At 51.5% G+C, this 22,729-nt stretch overlaps 3 protein-coding genes across 13 annotated transcripts; all 3 read left to right on the forward strand.

Annotated features, from left to right (window-relative positions):
• The first annotated feature begins 559 nt into the window (after positions 1-559).
• LOC140265222 (protein MANBAL-like) lies at positions 560-3,971 on the forward strand. Of its 4 annotated transcripts, XM_072361123.1 has the most exons (6): positions 620-664; positions 2,230-2,256; positions 2,370-2,459; positions 2,534-2,615; positions 2,995-3,189; positions 3,629-3,971. In XM_072361123.1, the coding sequence occupies exons 5-6, from the start codon at positions 3,040-3,042 to the stop codon at positions 3,734-3,736; spliced, it is 258 nt and encodes an 85-aa protein (XP_072217224.1). In that variant the 5' UTR covers positions 620-664; positions 2,230-2,256; positions 2,370-2,459; positions 2,534-2,615; positions 2,995-3,039; the 3' UTR covers positions 3,737-3,971. The 4 variants fall into 4 exon arrangements, with proteins under 4 accessions (XP_072217225.1, XP_072217223.1, XP_072217226.1 ...); XM_072361124.1 differs by lacking the exon at positions 2,230-2,256 and having other exon boundaries at positions 560-664; positions 2,792-3,189; XM_072361122.1 differs by lacking the exon at positions 2,230-2,256 and having other exon boundaries at positions 560-664.
• A 602-nt stretch (positions 3,972-4,573) lies between these two features.
• On the forward strand, positions 4,574-11,247 carry LOC140265227 (E3 ubiquitin-protein ligase Itchy-like). Of its 3 annotated transcripts, none has more exons than XM_072361137.1 (6): positions 4,574-4,860; positions 6,857-6,977; positions 7,677-7,779; positions 7,971-8,067; positions 8,620-8,692; positions 9,364-11,247. In XM_072361137.1, exons 2-6 carry the CDS (start codon positions 6,925-6,927, stop codon positions 9,389-9,391), a joined length of 354 nt encoding a protein of 117 aa, XP_072217238.1. In that variant the 5' UTR covers positions 4,574-4,860; positions 6,857-6,924; the 3' UTR covers positions 9,392-11,247. The 3 variants fall into 3 exon arrangements, 2 of the variants coding, with proteins under 2 accessions (XP_072217238.1, XP_072217237.1); XR_011906220.1 differs by having other exon boundaries at positions 4,726-4,860; positions 7,677-7,783; positions 9,364-9,497; XM_072361136.1 differs by having other exon boundaries at positions 4,726-4,860; positions 9,370-9,525.
• Positions 11,248-11,303: 56 nt separating this feature from the next.
• LOC140265226 (uncharacterized) lies at positions 11,304-15,079 on the forward strand. 6 transcript variants are annotated; one of them, XM_072361135.1, is made up of 9 exons: positions 11,304-11,584; positions 12,762-12,983; positions 13,098-13,154; positions 13,320-13,376; positions 13,512-13,571; positions 13,649-13,713; positions 13,937-14,012; positions 14,175-14,221; positions 14,400-15,079. In XM_072361135.1, exons 2-9 carry the CDS (start codon positions 12,912-12,914, stop codon positions 14,599-14,601), a joined length of 636 nt encoding a protein of 211 aa, XP_072217236.1. In that variant the 5' UTR covers positions 11,304-11,584; positions 12,762-12,911; the 3' UTR covers positions 14,602-15,079. The 6 variants fall into 6 exon arrangements, with proteins under 6 accessions (XP_072217236.1, XP_072217235.1, XP_072217231.1 ...); XM_072361134.1 differs by lacking the exon at positions 11,304-11,584 and having other exon boundaries at positions 12,314-12,983; XM_072361130.1 differs by lacking the exon at positions 11,304-11,584 and having other exon boundaries at positions 12,524-13,154.
• The last annotated feature ends 7,650 nt before the right edge of the window (positions 15,080-22,729 follow it).

Below are 22,729 nucleotides of genomic sequence, written 5' to 3' on the forward strand. Positions count from 1 at the left end.
GTGCAGCACATGGGCATGGGGGAGGGCCGGCAGCAGGGAGGGCGTTGGGCCTGAGCCCCGCTCGTGTTGGTCACAGCACAGGGGCCGCAGGGGACGCCAGGAGCGCAGAGCAGGGAGGGCCGGGCTGTGTGCAGGCCAGGGCATGAAACCTTCCCTCAGCAGCTGCTGAGCTTTTCCCCCACGTCTGCAGACTCTCCGATGAGGCTCTGCAGCAAAGCCAGCCGGGCCATCCTGATAGTGCACAAGGGGTTAGGAAAGGGCACAACAGAGCGGTCATTGAAGAGCACAAAGCAGCGAAGCACAGCACGAGCCATTGACTGCCTGCACAGACGAGCTTCTGCAGGCACCTCCGTTGGAGATCTGCGTACTGAGTGTGGGCGGAACGTGAAGGGAAAGGAGGAGAGGAGGGGAAGGAAGGCAAAGAAAGAAAAGGAAAAGAGGAGTCCAAAAGGCCAGAGCAGGAAAGGAGAAGGAAAGCTCCGTGCCGCCGGCGCCACCCGCCAGGAATCCGGAAGCGAACCCCCGCACAGGCCCGGGACGGCCCCAGGCCGCCCTTAGCAACGGGACGGCGCAGGCGGTTGCTAGGGCCGGGGCAGGAAGTGCTTCCTGCCGGCCGAGAGCGCTTCCGGGGCAGCGCGGCGTGGCGGCAGTTTGAATGGGGCCGGTAGGAGCGGGCTGTGTGCTGCCAGCGGGGCCGGGCCGCGGTGCGGGGCACGGAGGGATGTCGGCGGAGCAGCTCGCGGTGCTGGCGGCACGCAGAGGCGATGCGTGCGGTGCCAGCGAGTGCGGAGCTGAAGGAAGGGGAATCCATGTCCTTCCTCTGGCTGTCGGCGAGCGGGACGAGTCAGGGCTGCAGTTGTGTGTGATGGTGTTTGTTGCTGGGACCGGCTGCCCGAGCAGAATGGGGGCAGCGAGAGGGAGGCTTGACAAGCGCCCGCAGTCAGCAGCACGGCCCGTTCCTGCCCGCCTTGTTGCTGCCGTTGTGAGTCTGTTGGATGTGGAAGCTGGAGGTATTAATGGTGGGTCGTGGTTGAATCCCCCAAGAGGCCGCCCAAGGAGAGGCGCTGGATGCCAACATGGAGAGCAGAGCTCGTGTGTCCCAGGAGGCAGGCGTAGTCAGGTCCGCTTTGGAGCCTGCTGTTGTTGGCGCTGAGCTCAGGAGCCCCATCAGCGTGGTGCTGCGTGCTGCGTATGGCAGCCCGAAGAGATTCCCTTGTGGTGGAAGGGGGAGGCCGAAGGAGGCCGAAGGAGGCCGAGGGCCCTTTGCTCAGGGCCGGCTCCTCTGTGCCCTCTTGCTGGCCGGAGAGCAGGGCTGCCCGCTGGGCACAGCGAGTGCCTTCTGGCTGCCGTGCCGTGCCCTGCCCTCCAGCCCCCTCCTCATGCCATGTGGAACGCCAGTGCCAGCAGTGCCAGCAGCGCGGCCGCCATTTTAGAACCCTGGCCATGTCACAGCCGTCGCCTTGGTCACCGCTGCCCCACGCAACGCACTCGCCTCTCCGAGCTCTGGCCGTCAACAGCCATGTGGGCAGCCAAGAGAGCGAGGCTGGACGATGGGCAGGATGGAGGTGGGAAGGTGGAGCCGGGGACCGCAGGATCCAAGAGGAAGAGGGGGCCCGCCATGACCATCGGGCAGCAGACAGGCAAGAGAGCCCGTTCCCATCGCGCCTGGACCAGCCCCGTGACCACCTCCGTGGAGCCCATGGAGGTGGATCCACCTCTGGACGAGCCCATGGAGGTGGATCCACCTCTGGACGAGCCCATGGAGGTGGGTCCGCCCGCGGCACAGCTGGCCTGGCACCACAGCACCGTGCCAGGCCCCGCATCAGTACCACCAGGGCTGCAGCATCGCTGGTCCAGGCGCAGGGCTCCTTACCGTCTGCGCGGCCCCCGCCCCCGGCATTAGCCGGGAGGCTGCATTTAACATCTGCTCCTCCTCTGCGGGTCCCCGGTCCCATCTTAACCCTCCTATGTCCCATCTTAGCCCTGTTTTTATTGTTGGTTTTCTTGTTAATTTAGTTGTAGGGTTAGGAGTAGGTTGTTGTTTGTGTTTTTGATTAGGAGTAGGTGTTACTGTTCATGTTTTAGTGTTAGGAGTAGACGATTGTTCCTGTTTTAGAGTTAGGCTTAGGTTACTGTTGGTGTTTTATTGTTAGGTGTAGGTTTTTGTTCCTGTTTTAGAGTTAGGCTTAGGTTACTGTTCGTACTTAGAGTTGGGTGGGTTCCTACCAGCAGCTGGCAGCAAACAGCGCTCACTCGGTAAGCACACGCCTGCTTTCTCACCCGAAGACGTGAGCGCTGCTCCACGAGTGCGGAGATGTGCTGACATCTCCCAGGGATGGGATTTGCAGCTTGTGACTCTTGTGTTGCAGGTTGTCGAGGGGCAGCGCGTGAGTGGCTGTGAAATGCAATTGGGCTTCAGGAGAGCAGTCTGGAGCTGCGTCTGGAGCTGCCATTGTAAGGTAGGTGTGCCTTACTGTAAGCGTGCTCTGAAGCAGTGCTGGTTAAGCACGGCTCACTCCTCTGTCTTCAACAGATCAGCTTTCTGCTCGCTTTATTTCCATGGCTGGCGTTGTAGAGCACAGCAGCAGCAAGGCCGCGAACACGTCCACAACCAGGTACGTGAACGTGGGTAACTTTAATGGTAAGAATAACATTGCTGTGATAGTAATAGGGCAGTGGTTACGTGTGTGTGATGGAGCTCAGGGATAGGTTTAATCTTGCCTGGTAAGCTCTTCCCTTATTTGACGTCCACCCGTCCTCTCTGCTTCTCTTCCCCCACCTGCAAGTGCAGCAGTACCGAAGGCTGAGGGCTCTTGTCCTAGGCAGGCGGGCAAAGGCAACTGGAATGCAAGTTTGATGTCCCTCTTTGTTCTCGGGTCAGTAGGCCCTGGATCTCTTCCGAGCAGCTCTCTAAGTTAGCCTGGAAATGTTTGCTAGCAGGAAGTGACCCCGTCGCAGTGCCTGAGACTAACGGTGCCTTTTTCCCCCTCTCAGCAGGCAGCCTCCGTGAGAGCAGTGGAGCAGCAGGCTGTCTGCACTATGGCTGCTGAACTGCATTTCTCGCCACCTGAGATCCCTGAGCCCACACTAATGGAGAACGTGCTGCGCTACGGACTCTTGTTTGGAGCCCTTTTCCAGCTCCCGTGTGTTCTGGCCATCATCCTGCCAGTTTCCAAGTCCCCAAAGGCAGTAAGTAGCGCTGTGTGAGACTGATAGCAATGCTCAGGCAGTGGGCTGGGAGGGAACCGTCTGTAGCTGCTGCCTACGGCAGAGTGCCCCGGCACTGCTGAGAGTGCCGCACTTGGTTCTGTCCTTCCTTCCGCACTCCAGCAGCATTGAAGTGCCAGCTTGTCCTATCCTGCAGCTGCTGCTGCGCCCTATGAGCTGCCAGGCAGGGGGTCCACCCAATTAGCTCGGACCGCCTTGCTATAGAGGACTTTAGGCTCTGGTTTGCATGGGATTTTTGGGAACTAGACAGAGGGGGAGTTTCTAATGTGCCCTGAGGTCAGGAAGGCGATTTCCAGTGCTGGTCCCCAAAGCTGCTCGGTCAGGTGACTTGAGCTCCCAAAGCCAGCTGTCAGCCAGTTGATAGGGAGCTCCCTGACTGTGTCCCAATTGCTTCTCGTAGGACTCGGAGGGTTTTGAGTCTAAGACTTGGGAGACGGTGAAGAAACCCAAGGCGAGTGCTGCAGAGCTGAGCAAGAAAGCCAAGAAGGAAAGCAAAAAGAAACGATAAGGGCTTGAGCAGTGAGGCGCAAAGGACAGCAGAATCGCTTGGAATGCTTCCTCAGAGGTGCACCAAAGGACACAGACTGCGTGGTCCTGTTTTCAGGCATGGCCGTGCTTTCCCTTTTGTGGACTGCGGAGAGGAACTAAGGAAGCTGTGTCTTTAGTCATTACCAGTATCCCGCCTATTTGATTTCCCATTGAAATGTATTTTGGTCGCATTTAGCATCTCTTTCTTGCAAATAAAAGCGGAACAAACATTTGAATAGTGGTGCTGCCTCTTTCAGTAGCTGCTCAAAAGGTGCCTGGCTCGGGCTGGCAGTCGCAGGGCCACGAAGCGGTCGGCTTCACGTCCCTCCCTGGAAATGGAGCTGCTTGTCCCACGTTTCAATTGGCTGGGAGTGTGGATCTGCCTGGGGGTAGCGAGGCCCTACAGAGGGATCTGGACAGGCTGGAGAGCCGGGCTGAAGGCAATGGGATGAGGTTCAACAAGAGCAAATGCCGGGTCCTGCACTTTGGCCACAACAAGCCCAGGTGATGCGACAGACTTGGGGCGGAGTGGCTGGAGGACTGTGTGGAGGAAACGGAGCTGGGGGTATTGATTGACACGACATGAGCCGTTCATGATCGGGTCCTTTTCCGGCAGCCGCCCCCCCCCAACAGGCCCCGGGCCGCCCCCAGGCCGGCCTGAGCCACGTGACAGGAAGTGCTTGGCGGCGGCGGCGAGCACTTCCGGGGCGATGCAACATGGCGGTGCCGGGAGGAGCGGGCTGTGCGCTGCGGACGGGGTCGGGCCTCGGTGCGGGGGCACGGAGGGGCTGCCGGGGGAGGAGCTCGCGGCGCTGCCGGCACCCAGAGGCGGCTCCCGGGCGGCTCCACGGTCTCGCTGCGGAGTCAGCCGGCCGGCCCCAAAAGCCTGGAGGCAGAGCCTGAGCCGGCCCGGATCGTGCGGTGCGGCTCCGGCCGTGCTGGGCCGCGCGGCAGGAAGACGTCCGTTTGTTTGCCGGTCGCTCGCTGGCTGTAAGATCCGGGTGGCGCCGGGTGCCGAGCCGCGACTCCCCGGCGTGCTTCGGTCCGCTGTTGTGCTGACTTGCGGGATCAAACTCTATAATCCAGAGATCGGTTATAAAGCAGGTATGTTTATTCCAGCTTCCTTTACTTATTGCTATAAACTACCTTTAACTATCCCCCTTTTAGCCCCCCTTTGTTCCAAATTCCTGCTTCGCTCTTCATTCCCCCCTTTTCTTTCATCTAGCAGGATTTCTCTCCTGCTAGATCATTCCTTTCCAGTGTGTGGCATCTAGATTCCCTTATAATTTCTATGTTCTTGTTGATTGTCACCCACCAAAACAGTGACTCAGATCCTGCAGCATTTTGATTTCTTGCCTTAAATTTATCAGGGACACCTCTAGGTACCTGACTGAATCTATATACATTTCTTTTCCAAATGCCAGGGTGAATGGTAGAACTCATTGAACAAGCGCACAGGTGCCTCCCCAGTGAGATGGTTAAGTCGGACCATAAAATCTTTCCCCCACGGTACCACCAGAGATCTGCCCTGGAGATTCCCAATCTTGTATAATTTCCTGCTGAGTCCTCCATAACATTCAAGACCTCACTGCATAAGGAAGTTTCCCATAGGCCTGGTAGCCTTCACACCCTGCCGTGAGAGGCAAGCTGTGTGGTTACCTACTGCTGTAGAGATTGCAGGAGGGATCTTGACACCTGTATCAGGCATTGGAGGAACGAGAGAGAGAGATCTGCAGTCTCTGTTTCCCAGGCAGTTTTCTCTTGGTACAGGCCAATCGTGCATCACATTCTCTTGGGGTCCTTGGTCCACCCCAGCAGAAAGGGCACCACCTGAGCTATGGGCCGTCCCGATGCACAAGCATAGCAATTGCTACGGTTGGGACTCTGGACACAGTACACTTAATCCATTCTACCCAGGCATTAATGTCCCCGTATCTTGTTTTGATTTCCAGTGTTTGCCTAAGATCTTTTATCTCCTGAACTGTCCTAACTGCAGGGTTTTTAGGGAGATTTTCTACCCCTTTTTAAGCTCTTCCCTATCCTGGATGTTCTGGGTATTTTCAAGGAGTGTATATGTCCAGCCTCAATAGGCAGTTGTCCACCATACATCATTCCATACACGACAAGAGTCCCTCATTCACATCAAAACTATCAGTTGGTCCCTCCCCTGCATTACTGTCAAATTTTACATTTTCCAGATAATTATCAGGATAACGAATGGGTGCAGCAGTAAAAACTCCTTGTTACAACATGGAAAACTTTTTGTGAGCATTAGTTCTATATAGGTTATAATACTCTCCCACTTACATATACAATTTATTCACCTATTTGAGGAGAAGTTAAAGGTTAGTTAAAATGATAATAAAAAAATGCATATTAAAAAAAACATTTCATGATTTCCTTCTAATTCTTATCTTTTAAAGGTTTTTCTGTGGCAACAGTTCCCACGCCTCAGGGCTAGTGGATGCCTTTACCAGTGTGTAGTGAGTCCATCCTTTCTTGGCATCCTCACAGCTGTTTCAGTCATTAGAAGTACTTGGAACGGTCCTTCCCAGTCAGGCTGCAGCTTTGTCTCCTTCCCCGTCTGGATCAGGATCCAGTCCCCAGCTTGAAATGGGTGAACTAGAGATTTCAAAGATGATGTTTGTGCTAATAGTCCTTGGATCCTGGTCAGTAGCAGTTACTGCATAAACTGCCTTACAGTCTCCTTGTTTCACAAAACTGCAGCTGTCAGTAAACCAGGAACTTCTGCATCTTCCAGGGGTTTGTCCTTTAGGTCTGACTGACCGTCTGAAATGTGCAGCTTCAGTTGTTTCAAAGTAGTCAGGAGATGCTGCTTCTCCAGGTGTAAGGTTCAAACTTCAGCTGTAATCTCCCAAATATGTCACTTGCTGTTATTTGTGCTTTCTGTAAACGAAGAAACGCAGCAAACTTCTACCAGGTTGCGAATACAATTAGAATACAGTTATACAGTGCTCTATCCCCAGAGCTTTCCATCATTTTTCTTAACACAGCTTACGGTTCATTTCAAAAGAAACTAACAGAGATGAACTTGGGTTAGCGTAGCCCGTTTTAAATGATCCTACTGTGTCTTTTCCAGGCTGGTAGCAGAATGGGGACTTTCCCGAGGCGCTGAGGAACAGACACAAGCTTTTTTTGAAGGCTTTAATGCAATTCTGCCACAGCAGTGTCTGCAGTATGTTGCTGCTAAGGAGCTGGAGGTAAAGGATTCTTTGACTATTGCCAGACCCAGGCTGCTTTATGTAATCCTTCAATTTCAGTCAGTGTCTGAAGAGCAGAGTTCATTGAGGCTGGCGGTTCTGTTTTCAGGATGTGCGAGAGAAGCTGTATGTATCAGTTAGTGTTTGGTTAGCGCGTTGTTCTTAACTTTCTTCTTTGCAACCAACGTGCACGTTTCTAACGTTAAGATTCTGCCAGTGTAAATTTTTTGGCTAACAGTGTTTTGTCATCCTTGACAATGTGATTGGCGTGTGCTTAAAGAGTGAGCAATTGGAAAGCAAGGGAGATAAGAACCAAATATGAGCGGATGGTCAAATTACTGAGTGGACCAGGTTTTAGCTGCTTTTGTTCTCTCCAAATTATACTCTGCAGCAGAACATCGTATTTCTAGCACAGAATGGTACGGTTAGGCAAGGAGAAAGTATACATTCCTAGTTTGAATGTCTAAATACAAACGTTTTCATGACTGGATTTTCTCTTTTGTGGCTTCTCCACATTTTCTTTGTGAGCGGATGTTATTATTTGCTGTGGAAGCCTGAGAGTTTAATATTAAAAACGAGCAGGTGCTTTGAAGTACAGTAGTATGTACTTCATGACATAGTAGCATTTAAGTACAATAGTCTTGCTGTAGAAGCAACTAGCTTGTAGTTTCCATGTTTCTGATCCTTTTTCTCCTCTAGAGGTGCTGCTGTGTGGAATGCAAGAAATGGATCCGAATGCCTGGCAGAGGCATACCATCTACCGGCGTTATACCAGAACCAGCAGACAGATGCTGTGGTTCTGGTAGGTTTGTAGACTTCTTTTTTTCCTCATAAGAACACAGCAACAGCTTAGTGAGCAACAGTCAGAATTACTCAGCAGATACGTAGTGTGTAAATATAAATGATAACTGCTGATCCAGCTGTCCGAGGGGTGATGGGGAAGTGAACGTCTCAATATTAAACTTAACATCAGTGTTAATTATTTTTTTTCAGTTTGTGAAAGAAATAGATATCGAGAAGAGAATGAGACTTCTACAGTTCGTTACTGGAATGTGCGGATTACCAGTGGGAGGATTTGCTGTCCTCATGGGTAACGAGCCCTCTTTAATGCATTTTATGCTCACTTTTATTCCTTGTTTGTTTGTTTTTTTGTTTGTTTGTTTTTTTCCTTATAAGGACCAAGCTGTGTGTTTAAGGGTATTTTTTTATGAATTTATATGGAATCATTTTTCTAAATCTTGCATATGGGTAGAGCTGTGACAGAAAAAGGGACGGAGGGAATGTGAACACGCCTTGCATCAGTGACTTGATAGATGGTTTGGACGTGGTCCTGGCAGGGCAGCCTGCTCTGGGTATCCCTGCTTGCTCAGAGTGGAAGGACTAGGTGGTAAACTCCAGGGATTCCTTCCAGTACCAAACCAACGATGTGATGCAGTGGTTGAGTTTCTTTGAAAACAGCTGGATAGTTTTGCATTTCACTACGTGGATTTCTTCAGAGGGATGTAGTGAGAGACAGATGTCTTTGTGCTCTGCAAGTAGTTCTAATCTTGTTTTCGAGCCTTTCTCGTGCTGTTGTCATGTATTACCTACTGGTAGACACGGGCAGTTAGACCTCAGGATTCATGGTTTGATTTTTGTACAGGGAGCAACAGACCCCAAAAATTTTGCGTTGAGAAAGTTGGGAAGGAAAACTGGTTCCCTAGAAGTCACACCTGGTAAGTACGAAGGATCGAACTCTGCCGTGGTTCTGTTCTTACGGATGGCAATCTCCTTTCAGATTGTAGGAAGTGGATGTGATATGGAAGTTTCTGAGACTGTGTGAAAGCAAATCACTGGGTGATGGCAGTAAGCTCTGCTGAGTAATAGCTGAACTTCTGAAAAGCAGTTTTGTTGTGGAGCTGATTCCATTGTAAATGCCGTGGATTTGCACACCACTGAAAACATCAAGTTACTTTTAGTACTGAAGGTAGTACTTTCTTCTAAAGAGTCTGGGATCGATCTTTCATGATCACCAGACCCGATCTTGGCAATGAAAATAAATAGCCGCATTCGTGCTCCCTCTTGGCTGGAGGAAATGTAGCTTCTGCTCAGTTTCTCAGTTCTGCTGGTGCTTTGTGAAGATGCTCAGATTTTAACTTTCAGATACAGAAGAGAGATAAGGTGAGAGTTGTTACTAAACACGTTGCCAGTTCTGGAAAGTTATCCCTGCTCAAGTGCTTGTTGTGCTTTAACTCTCAGAGACAAGTGCACATCAAGATACAGCTGTTTTAGAGGGTACAAATGCAGTTATCCCTCTGAACAGGACAGTTCACATGCCTGGGTTCCTAGTGGATTTTTTGGTGGTCTAAGCTGTTCTTCAATACTTCAGGTTTCTCTTTGTTTTCAGTTTCAGTCGCTTGCACCTTCCACCCTAGAAGAATTAGGAGCAGCTGAAGGAAAAGCTGTTATTTGCAATTGAAGAACAGAAGGTTTGGAGCAGGAATAGCTGCGATTTGCACCTTGAAGAATGTGAACTCAACGTGACGTTCTTCTTCGCTTCTTCTGCTTGTTGCACACTTCCTTGTAAAGTAGACTTGACTTGGATTATTTAACAATAGTCGCGTGTAAGTAAATGGATGTTATACTGAGGTTTTATCCACGTAAACTCTGGATTTCTACCGAGCACTTTCAGAAACCAAAAGAGCAATCAGATATGGCGACAAAGGAATTGTGACCCGAGTAGAGATTTAATACAGCTCTGGGCTCTGCTTTGTTTTACCTTTCGTCACTTAGAATGTGTCCTTAAGGATGGAGAGGTTTTTTTTAAATAGTTATGTCTTTCCTATTCAGTAGCATATTTGGCTACTGATGTACTGGGAAGTTCAGTAGTAGCTGCAGTGCTGCAGCAACATCATCACCTCTTGACAGCAGTGTTATTAGAGCCGGCTTGTAACCGTCCTCTGCCTACTGTGAGCAAATTCATCACTTAAGCTATTCTTCTAACTCAGGTGTGGCTGGACTGTTTTTCCTTGCCTGGAGTCTGCTCACGTGCCAGTGGGACTCAGACTGCTGTTCAGGGGATGTCAAACTGTGGCACCAATCCAGGGCGTAGCTTTGCTTTGTTTTCCTCACAGTCTTGCTAATTTCAGCAAAATAACCGTCTGCTCAAAGTTGCTGGAGATTTGCTTGTGCCCTCTGAGGAGTTCTGATCTTTTTCTGTGTAACACATCTAACTTTTCAAACTATGTTCACACTGTGGTTCTTCACTTGTTTTGCAAAAGACAAGACCACCTGGAATTGCACTGATTCAACTTAGATTCCCGTTTGCAGACTGATGTTTCCTGTCGGGAGTGTTAATGGACGTTATCCTCAGTGTTATTCTTCCACGATGCTGTCAGTTTTCTCTGGAGACTTCTTTGGTGTCTTGGGAAGAGGTACAAAATAACTGGGTGTTGAAAATGATGGTACTTATCATTTTTGGTGATGAACTGATGATGCAGTATTAGCATTAGCAGTTCTCGGAGGACTTGAAAGTTTGTCCATGGATTCCAGACTGTTTGTGTTTATATGCTCTATTGAACAAGGCCATGAACTGGGATCAGCAGCACTGGATGGTAAAATACTGCACTGAAATTCATTGTCGAAATTTCCTTGTATTGCAATTTCCAATACTCAGGTAACTGTAACAATTTCTCCGTAAGTCAAATACTGGCATCCTTCTGGGAGCTCCATCTTTCTTCCTCTGGGCTCAAAGTCCTCTGGGGAAATGCCACTCCTCCCCTCCCTTCTGAGAGCCACAGTGCCCAAAGAAGGCAGGCCACAGGACCAGAAGGTGAACTCTTGAACTGCCACCGCTCTGCATGATGTTCTGATGTGGGATATCTACAAAACATCCCCAAACCACAACAGGTAGCACGGAGCTGCAATGGGGAATGCCCTCCACACACGGCCCTGTCGGTGCACGATGCTGCAGGCACGCTCTTGCCATCTGCACACACGTGGGCCGGCTTTGCACGGCCGGGCACATCATCTGGCCTGGGCACTGCAGGTACCCACATGATGGGGTGCAGACACGGCAAGGCCAACCCTGGCTGATTGTGCATCTCATTCCCGCTTGGCGTGGGAAGAGGGACTTCAGTGGGACACAATTGCTCCAAAGGAGTTTTGGGGCTCGGTTACAAATGTTGCCCTGACCTGTTGGCCTTGTCTGTCACCAGTTGCAGTGGTTACAAAGCACACGGAGGATACATCGCGTTGTGTAAGCTGAATAAAACACGGGATCACACAAAGTACAAACGTCTGAGTTACAACAGCACACATCACCAACTTGTCACAGACACTAGCCCGTGGTTCTGCAGGAGTGGTGACACAAACACTACAGACCATTACTGATGTCAACATCTTCCTTTTCCACCCTTTTCTTCCCTGCACACGAAGCAGCAAGCTGCTGGCCATCAGAGGGCTTGCAGTGACATCAGAAGGTGGCTGCGGTCATCTGAAGGCTTTGTTGGTTGTCAGAGGGCTCCACTGGTTGTCGGAGATGTTCACTGACCATCAGAAGGCTTCATTGATTGAGTTGGGATGTCACTGGTCATCAGAGGGCTTCATTGGTCATCGGGAGATTGGAGGTGTCCATGGGAGGGGATATGCAGCCCTTGTTCGGGGTGATGGGTAGGGGGTTGGGGCACTGAGGCACGTGGCCTAAAGCAGACCCAAAGGAGTGACAAGTGGCTGCAATAAGAGAGGGGCTAAAAGAAGGGTGACGTGGTCACAATGTGTCCATGCAGAGGCGGATCATAGGGTGAAGGGTTTGGGAGGAAATGTACAGAGGAACTGAGAGAGAGCAGAGGGAGGGTACTGGGGTTGATGGCAGCATGAGGAGCTCCATCCTTGAGGACTTTGGAGCAGATGATGAGTGAGGGAGGGGAAGCCCACAGGGGTGCAGGACATGGTGTGCATGGCATGGAGCTGGGGAGGCCTCCCAGAACTGTGAGGTGGCCAGTCCCTGCTGAGCATGAGAACAAGGACACGGACACAGAGAGTGTAGGTTTGCTGAGGGATTTATTGATCATCAGAGGGTGTCACTGATCATCAGGGTCCTCACTGGGCACCAGAGGGCAGCACTGGCAAGGAGGAGCCTTGTCCCTGCAGGGTTTGTCCCCAAGGACTCAGGGCAGGAGAAGGACTGGCAGCAGCCAAGAGACCCGGGGCAGAATGTGGGTCCACTGGGGATGGAAACCACAGCCCCTGTCCTACCTGCATGGTGACTCTGGCCATCCATAGGGCATCCTGAGCCTGCCCTCTCCAGATCCGTTCCTTTGCACAGCCCCATAGAGCACAAAGGAAGGGCTGGAGGTGACAGTGCCCAGGTCCCCCTGGAACAGGCCACGGACAGTCCCCTCCATGCCATCAATTAATTCCCAGCCCCTGATGCCCGGTCCTCAGGGCTGCGGAGACACCCAGGGTCCCCCAAGTGCCCTGTGGGGCTGTAGTGTCCCCGTGCCGCTCACCTGGACGGTTGGGGTTGGAAATAGGGGCAGGGCAGGGGGGCAGGGAGACTAAGGGGAGGGAAATAAAGGTGCCTAGAGACTTGGGGGTGCCAAATAGAGAGGAAGGGGGAGCTGAAAGGGAGAAGAACGGGGGTTGGGGACCAAAAGAGATGAGAATAGGGCTGCTAAAGAAAGGAGATCTGTTGGTTCCATAAGGATGGGATATGGGAACCCAAAGAGAGGGCATTCTCTGGTTCTTAATGACCTTCAAGGACTCTTCCAGCACAAACCACGTTCTGTCCCTGTGACCTCCCAGGACCCTCCTGTGCTGGTGACGTCACAATGTCGCGCTGACCTCACAGAGCCCCCCCGGGGTGGGGCAGGGGCAGTGGGTCAGCGCCGAACCTGCCGGCCCCATTCTGCAGGCGGTGCAGGTCCTGCGAGCAGCTGTGCCAGTGGTGCAGCAATGCGGGCCCAGTTTGCCAGCGGAACATTAACAGCTCTGCAGCGCGTGGAGCTGCTGCAGCAGCTGGAGCAGGTGAGCTCTGGGTGGACGGGCACAGAAGGGCCGAGCTGCCGGCTGGAGGGCACCCTGCCCACGGCATGGCAGCAGAGAGCCGGGTGCCAACGCCGCTCCTTTCCCCTCCCACAGGCTTATGAGCGGATGATGGAGAACCGCACGGCCGCGGCCAGGGCGTCTTTGCTGAAGGTGAGCAGATGCTGCTGTGTGGGGTGCGGTGGGAGAAGTGCCCTCGTGTGGGTCTGCAGCTCCAGCCCTGCAGGCCCTGCTTGCCCCGATGGAGGAGGCAGGAGGGGACGGAGCCCCGTGGGAGCGCCGGTGCCCTGACGGCCGCTGCTCTTCTCTTTCCCACAGGACGCCCAGCAAATACGGGCTGAAAGAACGGCTGCCCGTAAGGAGGAGCTGGAGCAGGTAGGGGGCAGTGAGGGCTCGTCCTCACAGCTCGGCATCCTCACGCCTCTGGCTGTGCAGGAGGACCTCGGTCCCAATCCCTCGGGTCCATGGGTCCCAACGCGGCCACCCCTCATTACAGCTGTTGTCTTGCAGGAGAAGCAGCTCATTGGCCAGCTGGAGGAGCAGCTGAAGGCTGGGAGCGAGGAGATGGAGGTAGTGTGGAGGGGTGAGGGGAGCGGGGCTGCCCACCCCCGTGTTGTGGACATGGAGCTCAGCCTTTTGTCTGCCAGGTGCTGCGCCGGGAGAAACAGCGCCTGCGAGAGGAGCGGGAGGAGCTGGAGCTGGAGGGTGCCTGGTGAGTGGGAGCCACCCATGGGACCCTGCACCCCACGCCTGCACACGGGGGTCTCTGACACACCTGGGGCAGCAATGGGTGCAGCGCTGCTGGGGATGGGGCTCTGCTTCCTGCATGGTGTGGCAGGGCGGCCCTGTCCCAGCCCTGGGGTGGGCACACGCTGCTGGGGAGCCCCCGCGGTGACAGAGGCCGGCAGCCTCCAACCAAGCCTTGTTGCCCACAGGCAGCAGCATCAGATGGAGCTGGAGGTAGAGCGCGTGCCTGGGGCTGTGCTGCCGGAGCTGGTGGAGGCACAGCTGGTAAGGGGCAGAACACACAGCACCCTCACCCCATCCAACAGAGGTCTCCCTGGGGACAGGGCTCCCTGCAGCACCGTTGTGCTGCTGGGCTCCCGAGTCCTGCATGAAGCCCTGCTGCGCAGCGGGCCCTGACCACCATCCCTGCCCCATCTTCACCTACAGGAGAAGAAGGAGCGGGCCAGGAGACGTGGGCTCTCCTTCTGGATGCAGTGAGTCTCCCCTCCTTGCCCTGTGCCCAGCCAACAGCAGCCGGGCTCCCATCAGTGGGCTGATGGCCAGGACCCCTCTGCAGCCGGCGGGGCTCCCAAACGTCCCCTGTTGCACCAGATGGGGCTGTGCTGCCGTGGGATAGGGACGCCTCATTCCCAGCCCTCTTTTGCCCCACAGGACCATCTGCCTCATCTTGGTCTGCCTCCAGCTGCTGCTCGTTGCCGTGCTGGGCTTTGCCCTATTTTACGCCCGGTACTATGACCAGGAGCTGCTCTATCGGCTCCTGCTGCGGGTGCTGCCCCAGCCAATGTACGCTCCCGTGGCGTACTTTGCAAGCAGGACCCTGCGTGTGGTCTGTGATGGGCTGCTGCCCATCTGACCGCCCAGCTCAATAACCCCTCCCAGCTCGGGGCTGCGTGCTGGGGCAGGGGACAGGGCTCTGTCCACATGGAAGGGGCCTGTCCTGTGCTCCTGCCCCCAGGCACAGCAGTGGGGCAGTGCTGGCAGGCGGCTGAGTGCCACCACGTTGGACTTGTTGGAAATCAGTCTGGACTGTCATCGGGAGCCGCTGTCAGCTGAACAACAAACCTCCGACGGCCCATCAGACGGAAGATCCGCACCCGACAGCAGGACGTGGCTGGATCTACCAGCACTGAACCACCTCGCTTTGCTGCCTCTCTGTCTCGTTTTCTTCCCCGTTTTCTGTCTTTTCTCTTGGTCTTCTTTCATTCTTTGACTCATCAAAGCAGCCGTGGCCTATGCTAACGGCCTCTCATTGTAATTAGCCCATTAGCCAATGTTACCTCCAATTGGTTGTTAAGAAAGCCCTCAATAAATACCTACCTATTATTCCCCTCAATTTGGTGGTTGTGCCTCTTTGCTGAGCAGGGGAGGCTCAGGAGGTGGGAAAAGATCCACCCCTTGAAAAGCACAGAGTGAGAGCAGACGTAGATAGGAAGAGAAATGGGATGGGCAGCATCCCTCTGCACTCAGATGCCTGCTGCTTTGTCTGCATGCATCTCTTCTGCCCACTGCAGTTTATCCATGAAGGCTGCAGCAAAGATAAAGTGTCTCTGCTATGGAGCCCTGGAGGGGGATAGAGATGGAAAATGGGGAGAAATGGAACCTAAAAGCAGAACCCCGAGGCCAAATGGGTCAGCCCTACAGCAAACTGCATAACCCCAAGAAATAAAAGGGTGAAGCCCTCTCAAAAGGGCCAAAGATTGAACCCCTTTAGCAAAAGGGTGCACCCCAGTGCCAAATGAGATCCAGAGCTGCAGCTCCAGTGCTGTGTTCATTGTTGGGCCCCTCACTACAAAAAAGGCTCAGGGGAGACCTTATTGCTCCCTATAACTTCCAAAGGGAGGCCGTGGTGAGCTGGGGGTCAGTCTCTTCTCTTGCATAACAATGATAGGACGAGAAGGAATGGCCTCCAGCTGCACCAGTTGAAACGAGATGATCATTACAGTGCTCCTCAATGCAGGCCATCCTATGATCCTATGATAAGATATTGAGAGCCCCTCAATGCCCTCCACTGCACCCCAGTGCTCCTCAGAGACCCCAATGCCCTCCATTGCCCCCAGTGCCCCTCAGAGCTCCCCAGTGACCCTCAGAGCCCTCCCCAGTGTCCTCCATTGCTCCTCAGTGCTCCTCAGTGCTCCTCAGAGCCCCCCAATGCCCTCCACTGTCCCCAGTGCTCCTCAGAGCCCCCCAATGCCCTCCACTGCCCCCCAGTGCCCCTCAGAGGCCCACAATGACTTTCACTGCTCCCCAGTGCTCCTCAGAGCCCCCCATTATTCTCCACTGCCCCCCAATGCCCCTCATAGCTTCCCAATGCCCTCCACTGCCCCCCAGTGCCCCTCAGAGCTTCTCAGTGCCCTTCAGAGCCCCCCAATGCCCTCCACTGACCCCCAGTGCCCCTCAGAGGCCCACAATGAAGTCCACTGCCCCCCAGTGTCCCTCAATGCCCTCCATTGCCCCCAGTGCCCCTCAGAGCACTCAGAACCTCCCAGTGCTACCAAAGCCCCCCTGCATCCCTCAGAGCCCCCACTTCCCCCTGGGGCCCCCCAGTGCTGAGTACTGACATTGTTGGTCTAAGGCTGGGGTGCTGCTCACTGGGAGGTGACTGAAGGGAGTGACGTTTGGGTGACATTGGGGCTGTGTTGGAATGACGTTGGGGTGATGCTGGGGTGACATTGGTGTGACATTGGGGTGGTATTGTGGTAACACAGGGGTGATATTGGGGCTGTGTTGGCGTGATGCTGGGGTGACATTGGGGTGATGTTGGGTCTGTGTTAGGGTGACATGGGGGTGATGTTGGGGTGACATTGGGGCTGTGTTAGGGTGACATGGGGGTGATGTTGGGGTGATATTGGGTCTGTGTTAGGGTGACATGGGGGTGATGTTGGGGTGACATTGGGGCTGTGTTAGGGTGACATGGGGGTGATGTTGGGGTGATATTGGGTCTGTGTTAGGGTGACACGGGGGTGATGTTGGGGTGACACTGGGGCTGTGTTGGGGTGATGCTGGGGTGATGCTGCTGGGTTGATGTTGGGCTGACGTTGGGGTGACACTGGGGCTGTGTTGGGGTGACACTGGGGTGATGCTGTGTCACGGTTACCTAGATTTACCTGTGCCTGTGACAGGGGGCAGCTGCCCCATAGGGACCCCAGCCCGGAAAAGGAAGGGAAAAAGGGGAATGGGAAAAGAGAACAGTGGCAGCAATCTAAGGAGGAAAAACTTATTTTACTAAATATGATATCGGAATACATGATAACACAATACAATATGATTGAGGCTAATAAATCGAACAAAACAGAGAGACACAGTCCCCAAAAACCGAGAGGCCGACTGTAACCTCTAGGCAACACGGCTGGAACGCTTCCCACTCTCCGAGAGTTCGAGAGAGAGAGAGAGCTCCAGCCTGGGAGCGAGATTATAGATGTCATTATAGATGTCCTCCTCCCGTGACTTCTCTCTGGCCACGACGTCACAATATCCAAATATCCATAACATGCTGCACATGATGTTATGATGTGGAATATTGACAGCAACATAACAACACCATGACAACAGGGCAGAGGTGGTTCTATTGGACACAGTGGGAACTGTGGGATAAACTGGGAAATACAGGGCAGAGTCAAAGTGGCATCTGTATGTAGGTTTCTCCAAAAGCAATACAAGAGTTGGTAAAAACTCTGCAGGATCAAGTGGTGAACAATTCAAATGGTGAATTGGGGAACAGCTACAAAGAGAAAAACATCATTCAGTTCTGTTGGAAATGGCTTTTAAGGAGCTGTTAACGTGTAGGGATAACAGCAACGCTGTCGTTCATAACTTGCCTCAAGAAAAAATCCATCCTCTAGAAAGACTGAAAGAAATAAAGTCCAGGCTTGACAAAGTAGAGGACTCGCCAACCCAATTGCATCCTTAGATAAAAACTGAAGATGCATTTGATCACAGCACTAACATGTTAACATCAAATGAATGTTAAAGAAATTCCCTTCCCTGCCACTGAGTTAGCAAAATTAAAAAGAGATTTTGGTCTCTCTCCAAAGGCACAGTATGTATGGAGGGTCAGTCTCACGGGTGGAGACCAAATACTATTAACTGAAAAGGAGGCTGAAGGTTATTGGGGACCAGGAGTACTTATAACAACTGGCAACAGTAGTTAAAGATGCTCCTTGGTCCTTAACACAGAGGGATGCCTATTGGACAGGCGGTCTTAACACTTTAGAAAGGGAGAGACCCTCTTGTCATTACTGGGACAGCTGATCAATTAGTGGAAAGTGTTCAAAAGGCTGCCTGTCTCCAAATGATGCACAATAGAATAAAGCAGCCACATAATGAATCACCTGTTGCCTGTTGATCCTGAGAGGATGACTCTTTTAATCAGGGGGCTTCGAGAATCGCTGAAACCCATGGGCGTACAACTGCAAGGGAAGATACTGGCTGTGTCCCAGGGAGAAAGAACCCGGGCAGTGTTAGAAGGAATTGTAACATCCAACCATCTGCAGTCAGGATACAAAGTACGGACATGGGGGGAGGTTACCCAAGAGTTAACTAACTGTGGGAGAAAATATGGGCCGGTGATTTCTTCTACCAGTAAATCTGAGCCAAGGGGAGTGAGGCTTGCAGCAGTCAGACTTGCCCCTGGGCCACCCAGCCCAAAGCTCAATGGGACTGGAAGGGTCTCATTGCCAGTAAGTACAAGTAGGCGAAATATTGATCATAAATGTCATTGTCTCTGGATAATGGGCTGGCAAAAGGGTGTTCCATGAGATTTAATGGAAGCTCAAGGAAAACTGATGCCTTCGTCCCCTCCCCCAGATGAGCAGGAGGTGGGGGGATGGCAGTGAGGGGTGGAGGCATCAGAAAGCTCACAACAAAAGGAGAAGATCCTCGATTTAACACCTTCTGTCCCAAGGCCTCACTCTTGCCAGTTGCCCCTGTGAGTCACCATCCAGTTGCTGATAAGCCAGCAAAACACTTCTCTCCCTGGCCAGCCTGTGTCAACTGACTCAGCTCCGCTGAGGCCAGCTTCCCTAAGCTTAATGAAATCCCATAGCAAATATTCTTGGAAGGCAAAGGACACCCCAAAAACGGAATGTAAAATCAACTCTCGCTGGATCGTTCCTTACCCTACATTTGCTCTGTAGTATTTGTGTCAGCACTCCTGCAGAACCACGGGCTGCTGTCTGCGACAAGTTGGTGTTGTGTGCTGTTCTAACTCAGACATTTGTACTTTGTGTCATCCTGAACAGTGAAGCAGGAAACAGATGCTCTGCTAGAATTCCAAATAAAGGGGGGCTAAAAGGGGGATAGTTAAAGGTAGTGAACAGTGAAGCAGGAATTTGGAACAAAGGAGGGCTAAAGGGGATAGTAAAGGTAGTTTATAGAAACAAGTAAAGGATAGTTAAAGGTAGCTTATAGAAATAAGTAAAGGAAACTTAAAAGTAACAAGTAAAAGAAACAAGGGGCCTAGGAGAGCAGGGAGGATGCAGATAAGGAGTGAGACCTCACAGACAACATCAGGCAAGGAGGAGTAAATACCAGAAGAGGAGTTGCATTCCCCCTGATAAGACGAGGGGGTCTGCATGCTAAAGAGCTATTGAATATGTATCAGAATTCCAAGAACTATTGACTATGTATTAGAAGTCCAAGAAATCATTGACTATGCATTAAATGTCACGATGTTACCAGTCGGTGTGCAAGTTTGGAGGAGCTATCCCCCTTGCACCCGGCGCTGCACAACGCTGGAATAAACATACCTGCTTTATAACCGATCTCTGGATTATAGAGTTTGATTCCGCAAATCATTTTGGCACCCCAGATGGGACCCTCTCTGTTCGGCTGCAGGACCGGCTGAGAGAGGGGACACCTTTGGCGCGCCCCGAGATTTCTCGGAAGGACTCCCTTCCCTCATCCGATCACTGCGGGAGCAGACAAGGACCCTCTATCGGCGGATAAGGGATGTTTAATGGGTACAGGGGAATCCGTAAGTCGTGAGGAGACGTCCTGCGCGGGAGGTGTGAGCTGTCATGCTCTCCCCTTTGGTAAAGGGCCCGGGTTGTTGGTTGTGTAATCACGATCAGGGGCCGTGTAGATCGTGGGTTCGAGTCCCACTGAAGCGGTCTCTGAGCCGTTTCAATTGTGGGTTTAAGTCCCACTGAAGCGGTCTGAGCTGTTCTAATTGTGGGTTTGGGTCCCACTAAGGCAGTTTCAGCTGTGGGTTCAAGTCCCACCGGGATTACTGTGCGTGCACGAGGAGAGCTATTTTTGCTCCCCCTTAAGGGGCTGGTTGGTTGGTGACAAAGTACACTCTGTCAGTGTTAGCCTGGGTTTTCCTAGCTGTATTAGCAGGAATTGTTGTGTATTTGGCCATTATTAGCATCTCTTATTAGCGCTTGTTACTGTACATTGAAACTAAGTACTGAAATGTTGTACCTTGAAGTGTGTAAAGACCGGTCTTGTGCAGTCTGTGTGGCTGTGGTGTGAGTGAGACGCAGCACAGCTGCGGGGCGAGAGCGGAGTCCCGACCCGCGGTTCCGACCTCCTGCGAGGGGACGGATGAAGCGAAAGTCTCTTTCATGTTCTATATATTGCTGTGTGTTTGTCTTATTAATTATTGGTAGCGCAGTAGGGTTGTGTTACCTCCGCTTTAACGTGTTGGCTTTTTGAGATTTGCTTTCAACCATCGGTTCCCCCCCCCCCCTGTTGTGTGTGTAGGAATCAATAGAAAACAGAGTAATGGGGGGGAACACAAGGGAAAGAGATACCTAAGAAAAAATGATCCCAAAATCAGGAAAAAGGACAGGGAAAAGTTGTTTAAATATTGTGTACAGATATGGCCTAGAGAGCCACTACAGGGAAAATCAATATTTGGCCAAAATATGGATCTGATGAAATTTGGGTTTGTCAGATCTTGAATTTATATGTATATATATAAGAACAAAACCCCTTTTCGAAGGAGGAATCAGAATATGCTGCCTGTTGGATACAAGAAATCAGCCTGTAATTAGTAAAAAGAAAAAGGCCGGGACCAGGAGGGAGAGGAATTAGGAAAAACAAACAAACAAACAAGAAAACTCATCAATGGGACCCTCTAGAGAATCTCCCCCCATGTAACCCCAATGTAGCACAAAGGGAGACAGGCACTGCCCCAGTAAGAGAAAATGGTAAAGCACATAGGGTCATTTCACAGACAAGGGGGGCATGCTGGGCTCTGAAGAGAATTAGAACAATGTGAAAGGGATGCTAGCTGTACCAACACCTCAGTGTACCCCTTATGGGAGGTCCCACTGGGACAAGGACAAATATGCTATGTAAACTCCCACTCACTAGTGGAGACATTAGAAATTTTAAGAAGGAAATGAAATCTTTAATTGAGATAAAAATAAATAAAAAATGAGTTAAATAAGAGTAGCAGAACAATGAGATCAATTTCTGGGGCTTTCAAAATCTTGGTCCCACCAGGAGCCCCATGTAAATATAAAAGTGGGACCTGAGGGTGAAGAAGTTGTGGTTTTAGTTGATATGGGGGCAGCTCATTCATTGCTGGTCCATAAGGTATCAGGACTCAAATTAACAAATGAGGCCTTAAAGACAACAGGGGTAGAGAGAACCTGGATGACAGCACCAATTTTTGAGAATACTGAATTAAAACTAGGGGATAAAGATGAAATTGGGAATCAAGAAAAACATGAAATAAGGCCATAAAAATAAGGGTGGAACAGCCCAAGGAACTGAACGCTATGGATTGCTAAAGGAACGTTATATGGTACTAAGGGTGTTTGTGGAAACTGAAAAACTGTACTGTTTGTTCTGTGGGCTCTGAACGGAATGGAACAAACTGCTTTGATGGTATAAGAATTGTAATTGTTAATGATACAGAAGTATAACTGAGGGTATGTGGAAATGTAACTGAGGGCACAAATAGTGGAATAGCGTGCAAAGGAAAAAGAGTCAAAGAGAAAGTGAGTTTATCTGTGCCTGTATGAGAGCAACCCCCTGCACTGTTACTCCCCCCCCCCACCAAGAATTCTTGGAGAGAAAGAGAGAGCCAGACAGAGACTGCTGCTGTAATCCACAAAGGGGGAGGTGGAAAGGGGGAGGTGAAGGGGACAGGGCACTGGAGGTGAGAACAGCCTTCATGTGCAGAGGTCTGGGAAACCTGAAATTCCAGTGTTAGCATTGGACACCTCTGGAGAGAAGGAGATAAAACTGAAATAGGATGTTAGTAGTTTATGTAACGATGAGAGTTTGGAAAGTGAGAAAGTTTGGGACAGACACAGGCTGAAGAAGGCAAGGACTGGCAAGGTATAACAGGGATATCAGGACTGAAGAGAGGTGAACGATATGAAAACAAAACAAAACAAACTGATTGACAAACAGATAGTAAGGGAATTGGTGATAATAACAGCTGTTACTGTTGTGGTGCTAGAATAGGGCCATAGGACCCAGAGATCCCCTCAGGGAGAGGTGAAGGGAGTGGGGGCTTGAAGAGCCCAGGGAAAGCTGCGCCCCTGGAAGGAAAGCAGTGTGCAAACTGCAAAGGGAAACTGCATCTAGGGAAGCAGGATGAAGAGGTTTATTTTCTGGTGGATATGGGTGCTTCTTACTACCCATAGATGGTTTTGTAGCAGTAGTAGAAGCTACTGCCCAACAAGAAAAGGTTTATGTTTTTTGGATTAATTAAATAAAAGTAGGAATACAGCAATTCTTGTACCTGCCAGGTTACTCTGGCAAGAAATTTAATAAAACTGGAGCTAAGGGTCCAACAATATTGACTGAATAAAAACTGTAAATGTGGCTCTAACACAAACAGGAAAAACAACGTTGTACCCCCAGGAATCACAGCAATCTCAAATATGATGCACATAGGGGGGTGGGCATCAGGGCCAAACATGAAGCCCTAAATAGAAGTTAAAAGCAAGAGATTGCCCAGTCAGGGTAAAGCGGTGCCCTATAAGGATATGTGACTGTAGAAGGATAGAAGAAATAATAGA

Source organism: Excalfactoria chinensis, unplaced genomic scaffold (genome assembly GCF_039878825.1).
Source record: "Excalfactoria chinensis isolate bCotChi1 unplaced genomic scaffold, bCotChi1.hap2 Scaffold_72, whole genome shotgun sequence".
In the NCBI taxonomy this organism is placed as follows: domain Eukaryota; kingdom Metazoa; phylum Chordata; class Aves; order Galliformes; family Phasianidae; genus Excalfactoria; species Excalfactoria chinensis.